Source organism: Nuphar pumila, chromosome 7, assembly GCF_984573655.1.
Source record: "Nuphar pumila chromosome 7, dmNupPumi1.hap1.1, whole genome shotgun sequence".
NCBI classification, from domain to species: Eukaryota; Viridiplantae; Streptophyta; class Magnoliopsida; order Nymphaeales; family Nymphaeaceae; genus Nuphar; species Nuphar pumila.
Genome location: NC_143255.1, coordinates 125,404,867 through 125,411,410, shown reverse-complemented (window position 1 = coordinate 125,411,410; position 6,544 = coordinate 125,404,867). Strand labels below are relative to the sequence as shown.

General features: G+C 35.6%; 1 protein-coding gene across 1 annotated transcript; it reads left to right on the top strand.

The window, feature by feature from the left end:
* The first annotated feature begins 4,057 nt into the window (after positions 1-4,057).
* Positions 4,058-5,471, top strand: LOC149833368 (signal peptidase complex subunit 1-like). The gene is made up of 2 exons (XM_090012816.1): positions 4,058-4,127; positions 5,037-5,471. Exon 2 carries the CDS (start codon positions 5,037-5,039, stop codon positions 5,322-5,324), a length of 288 nt encoding a protein of 95 aa, XP_089868942.1. The 5' UTR covers positions 4,058-4,127; the 3' UTR covers positions 5,325-5,471.
* The last annotated feature ends 1,073 nt before the right edge of the window (positions 5,472-6,544 follow it).

The window sequence follows — 6,544 nt, the reverse complement described above, 5'->3', positions numbered from 1 at the left end:
TTGGCTGGCCAGCTATACGAACCAATCACTAACAAGTTCATGACTAGCTGAGTCATGAACTGCCCGGATCGTTTACCAGCCAGCACCCGCCTAAATAACAAGTTGTTGGATTCGGGTTTGGATTGAAGCTTTGATGAGACAAGAAAATGAAATCACAAACCAGAATTGGTATGATTTCTGGAGTATGCTTTCATCTAGAAATGCATATAAAACACTGGGATTAGGTCGAGTAAGAAAAGATATCCGGTAAAAAAATAACTAAAACCCAACTCACATATTGTTTACGTTGAGTTTGAGTTGATCTGAATAATGTTTCAGGTCGATCTTTTAATGTCCATAATCAGAAATTCAGGTCGGTATCAATACAAACCTGACCCGTTAGGTGACGCACCAAAAGAACCAGTCAAGTTGATCACACAGTTCTGCATGCTTTACATATTCGAGGGTAAAAAACATTAGAGAATTTGTTTTTTCATGTCATGGTACTTGCCTAGCTTTGGAGCCTATATTTCCAGTACAACACCTAATGTTGCAGTATTATTTTTCAAAAAAATGATAATAGGCAAAAATGACATATTTTTCAAAATGCCCTAGGAAATCTGCTTCATTTCTAAAATTTCAAATAACCAAATTTGTTAGGACCTTTTTAACCTTTGCATGTGAGAAACTTACAAAGTTTGGAGGATATATCAATCTGCTTGTTGAGTATCACAAACTCCCATTTAAAAGGAGGTCAGCACATTTTTTTTTTTGAGCATCAGGAAGTTTGCAAAATCATATTTGCGAACATTCTATTTAACTCAAACCTCAAAACTCAGTAAATACCTGACTATGCTTTTATAATTTTCTCTAATTTAAAGTTAAGAAATAAGTCAAAATGCCCATGTCTTTGCTTGTAAAGTGCTTATTTGAACTTATAAGCTAAATTGGGTTACTGAAAACTGCTATGATACCACTTGGATGACACTCAAAAACCAGGTTTCAACTAAGTGGGTTTTGGCTGTTAACAGGGTTTTCACCTCAAACCCCAGATTTTGGTGTGTTTGGGTGACACACCGTTTCAAAGCCAGGTTTCATTAAGTTTGTTTCTTGATTCATTTCTCATTTATCGTTGTTCTACCTGCATTTGGAAAACCTCATTTTCTGTTTTCATTCTCCAAGACATTTTTAGTTTCCATTTTTCTTTTTAGTAACCTTGGCAGAACACCCCCCCAAAAGGGTTTGATGCAGTGGGATGGGGCTTAATTAGGTCGCTACGCAGGCGGTTAGGTTCAAATCTCATGGGTGTCAAGCCCCTTGTGCAAGCTGAAGCATGACGACTCTCTAGGGGTAAGGGGTATGCCCACAGAGTTTTACACTGGCAGGATAGTGATCGTAAGTTAAGTAGGCAGAGTTAACACGGGTAGGTCTCTGATGGTGGAGGCGGTTTCTCCATGTAAATATAAAAAAAAAAGAACTTGGCAGAACAAACAAGTGATAGGTGTTAGACTCAAGTTGGTTTTGTATAGGCACATTAAGTAATAACAAATATGTTTTTTATACGTTTTAAGATAAAAAAATTGGCTACACTTTCATGTATACTATCTAGTTGAATCTCATAGATGTGATTTTTTATTTTTGGCTAATGCGACCCCACAAATGTATTTTGCATAGACCACTTACAAGAAAATAAAGTATTTGTGGGGGGGTGGGGAGGGGAGAATGGGTTGATATAAAAATATGATATTTTGATATTTAAGTTCTTAAGAATTGGAAACTGCTAAATTTTGCATCCCTTAAAAAATCCTACACCACCACCAAGGGTTAATTTAGAACATGTTTTTGATTAAGCAAATCATATAGATCACATTCATAGGCTTGATTTACAAAAAAGTCGAGAAAATGTAAAGGAATGAGTGTTTTTTTATTAAAGGGTACGATACACTCCAAGGTATTCAATATTTTTCCTATTTTAAGTAGGGGTTAATATTGGCTACTAATGAACCATAAATCACATGTGCAAGTTGTATGACTCAATCTAACCACATAGATGTGTTTGTTTGCTAAGGATGAAGCCTTAGATCATGCTTTTTTGATGTAAAAATGTGATCAAATTTTGGTACGTGCAAGTAATTTTTGGACCCCTTTAAAAATCTAATTATTTTATCATAATCATATGATTATAAACAAGTTTCTTACCAAAACAAATCATGTCGATTACATTTGATTTAAAAAAGTTCAAAATTTTTTGAAGAAAAAAGTGATTTCTACTCATTAGTTCCGTACCTTCATTAGTAGCCAATATTAACCCTTTAAGTATGGATGATAAATGAGCTGAATCAGATGAACTTTAAGTGTTCAAGCTGAGCTCATTCTTATGGTGAGCCAAACCCGTTTTGTTCTCATAATCAGTCCGAGTTAGCATAGTACACTTACAAGAAAATAAAGTGTGAATTTAGGATGTTTGTGGTTGATATAAAAATATGATCTTTTGATATTTAAGTTCTTAAGAATTGAAAACGGCTAAAATTTGCAGCCCTTAAAAAATCAATACCACCACCACCGAGGGATAATGTAAAACATGTTTTTGATTAAGCCAGTCATATAGATCACATTCATAGGCTTGATTTACAAAAAAAAGTGGAGAGAACGTGAAGTAATAAGTGTTTTTTATTAAAGGGTATGATAACTCCAAAGTATTCAATACTTTTTCTATTTTAAGTAGGGTTTAATATTGGCTGCTAATTAAGGTACAAAACTAATGACCTAGAAATCATAGTTGCAAGTTATATATATATATATATATATATATATATATATATATATATATATATATATATATATATATATATATATATATATATATATATATATATATATATATATATATATATATATATATATATATAACTCCAAAGTATTCAATACTTTTTCTATTTTAAGTAGGGGTTAATATTGGCTGCTAATTAAGGTACAAAACTAATGACCTAGAAATCATAGTTGCAAATTATATATATATATATATATATATATATATATATATATATATATATATATATATATATATATATATATATATATATATAGGCAAGCTGCGGACCCTTAGCAGATATCTCTTAAGTCCCATGTGGCAGTGGGATTGGAACCTGGGCCATCAGCTTGGCACGTGACCCCGCTTACCACATGGGATACCACTTTAGTGGTAGGTGCAAGTTATATCTACACAATCTAATGTGTTCAGCATTGTTTGTTTGCTAAGTATCAAGTCCTGGATCATGCCTTTTTGGTGTAAAAAATGTAATCTTTTGAGTTATGAAATTTTGACACATTATGGCCATTGATTTTTGGACCCCTTTAAAAATCTAATTGTCATTGATTCAAAACAAGTTTCTTATTAAACAAACCATGCACATCCGTAATATTTGATAAAAAAATTTCATTTTTTTTGAAGAAAAAAGTAATTTCTACTCATTAGTTCTTTATCTTCATTAGTAGCCAATATTAACCCTTTAAGTAGGGCTGATAAACGAGCTGAACCAGATGAACTTAAAGTCTTTAAACATAGTATGGTGAGCCAAGCCGATTTTGTTCTCATAGTCAGTCCTAGTTAAAAAGAGAGTTTGCTCTTGCTTATTTATAGAAAAAAATGCATTGTTTTTGAGCTGAAAGAAATAAGATTACATAAAAGAAACATGTAAAATATATTTCTTACTACATAACCAGCTTATACAAGCCGAGCCGAGCCGAGCCGAGCCAAGCCAAGTACATATTGTTCATATTCATCTTGCCGAGCCTATTTTACGAGCTTAAACGAGATATTTACAAGCTGAACATCAGCCGAGCCACGACCGGCTTGGCTTGTTTACCAGCCCTAATTTTAAGTGCATTGAATAATGTATTTTTTTCGGTAAGCACGCCAGGCTCGGCTCGCTTAGTTCGGCGCTCGTGAAGAGCCAAGCTCGGTTCAGTCCACACGAGGTCAAGGTCGGCTCAGTCCACACGAGGTCAAGGTCGTTGACTAGCACTGCCCTCGTTTTGGAGAGATAAAAGACGGGTCGACGGAGAAATCTTCGTCTCCCCCACTCGACTCCTCGAAGTTCGCCGGATTCCGAGTTTCTGTCCGGCGATTTTCCGGCGAAGAAGGGAAGGTATGAGTTCCTCTGCCTTTACAGTCCTTAAGCGATACACTATCGATCCCGATTCTGATCGTGTCCCTGCTGAATGCACGCGATGGATCTCGATTTAGGAGCTCTGCAATATCGTGATCTGCGTGCGTTTGGTTTTTTTTCTTCTCATGATTTAGGGTTTTTTTACGGCAAAAACCATAGTTTATGTGCCGATCTTGGTCTAATTTTGGGTTTAAGATGATTTTAGGGTTTCTGGATTTGGATCCTGGCCCTAAGAGTGCACAATCACAGTTTTATGATGTTATTACGTTCTACCGCACCGTTTTTCTTCTCCGTTTAGTGTTTCCAGGGCTTATGCGATGGGAATCCTCACTATGACGTCAATCACCACCCATTCTACACGGCACGGGATTATTGCGGTGGTTGCTGATAGTAGATCATTATTTATCGTGATCGTTGACATTGTCATCGTCATGCTACTCTGCATTACTGACTTCGGGGATATAATCGCATTTACTCACCCAGTTTTGCGTCTGGGTTTCATTTTGAATCCTTAACTAGAGTTTGTTTGTATCGTTCTTGATCTGCCTTGGGTGTCAAGCTGATTCTAGGGTTCGTAGACTAGAATGGGTATCCTGATGGTGCACAAATCATGTTCATAATGTCGTCCATTCTAGCTCTGAATTTAGGGTTTTGGTGTTGTTTTTAGATTTTTCTATGGTATTATGTCCGTCATGGCCCGTCTTTCATGGGTTGTAATTATCGGTACAACTTTTAGGGGTAAATTACTGTCAGAATATTTCTTGTCATAACCTAGATATGTTATCCTGCATTGTCTGACTAGTTTTATTTGTAGATTTTCATTTTCGAGACCTTCCATGCTGTATGGTAATGCTATTGTTGTTGTTGTTTTTATTTTAACCATTTTAGATGGATTGGCAAGGGCAGAAGCTTTCAGAATATCTTATGCAGATCATGTTAGGGGTCTTCGCCACAGTTGCGCTTATCAGTGGTTACGTGATGAGTTCATTCCAGAACATGCTCATCGTCTATGCAGCTGGTGTTCTCCTGACCATGCTGGTTACTGTTCCCAACTGGCCTTTCTTCAATCGCCATCCACTGAATTGGTTGGATCCTTCAGTTGCTGAATTGAATCAAAGGCCAACTGTTCAACCTCCAAACCCCAAAAAGAAACCTTCCAAGGGTCAGCAAAAGTAGAAAATTAAGAAGGCTAAAGTTTTTGTAGGGCTTCTTCACTTTACATGTTTTGGACAGGGTGACAGTTTGCCATTTCGTTTCTCTGTTTCTTTTCTTTTAATTGAAGCCAAAACTCTAGAAATGGAAATGCTAGTAGACATGATTCACTTATTCTCTGTGTTTCATCTCTTGATGCATCTTTTTGCAGATTTGTTAACTGCTTTTTGATGTTGTGGTGAAGATTAGTGCTTCCAACTATAAAGAGATCCATGATCCTGATTTTTGAATTCATGATGTGATGTTGACAATCCTAGTTCAGTGGCTCTTTGTTGATTAATTATTGCAAGTGTTGTAATGAATACTGATAACTTGGTGAGTTGCAAGACCTTCAGGGAGGTACAAACCTATCACAAGGCCTCAGAAAGAGTCATCCATAGAATTGCTAAACTTCTGGTTCTATGCATATAGCTTTATTCCTATTAATTTGATTCTCCATAGTAAGAACTAGGAAGTTTTATTGTGCTATTATTTGTATCTGGTGATTCTCCATGGTAATAAGTTTTATTGGGCTGTTGTATCTGGTACTCCTGATGCACTATAAGATCTGATTGACTAATAAGTGGTATTTGAAGCAAACATTGACAAGAAAGCCGTCTCACCCAAACAATGTTTTAAAACCCGTGACTCGGAACTCGACTCGTTCTTTATTGACTCGTGACTCGGCGGGTCAACTCGGTGACTCAGACCGGGTTTTGTTAACTTTTGATTTTAAAATAAAAACAATATATAATTTGTCTGAAACCATATTTTTGAGTAAACATAGTCTCCAAATGTCTGTAAGAATATAAAAACAACTGCAAAGAGCTATAGAGGTTTGCTTGAATAATTGAATTTGATATCTATAGTATACAAGCACTTTGACTAATTCATGACTTGAATTAGAGGATTTGGTCACCATGAGTTCAGTCTGCTACTACCTAAGGTTCCTAAAATGGCCAATCATATATGCTAGCTTGTTTTAAAAGTTTTAATTCCCTCTCCAACAAATCCATAAATGTAAAACAGGGATATATGTGCATATTGAAAGTTTACAGAATGCCCAATATCAACATAAATAAGCAATTTTCTCATGTATAAAACTATGCAGAAAATATATTAATGGCACAACTATAAAAAGACTACTAATATTTGAATATGTACAATGCTTGTTCACATAACAAATGGATGATGAAACCTAAATG

Excerpts from the sequence above, each read along its gene's own strand:
- LOC149833368 (XM_090012816.1), top strand. The coding sequence starts at position 5,037 with ATGGATTGGCAAGGGCAGAAGCTTTCAGAATATCTTATGCAGATCATG.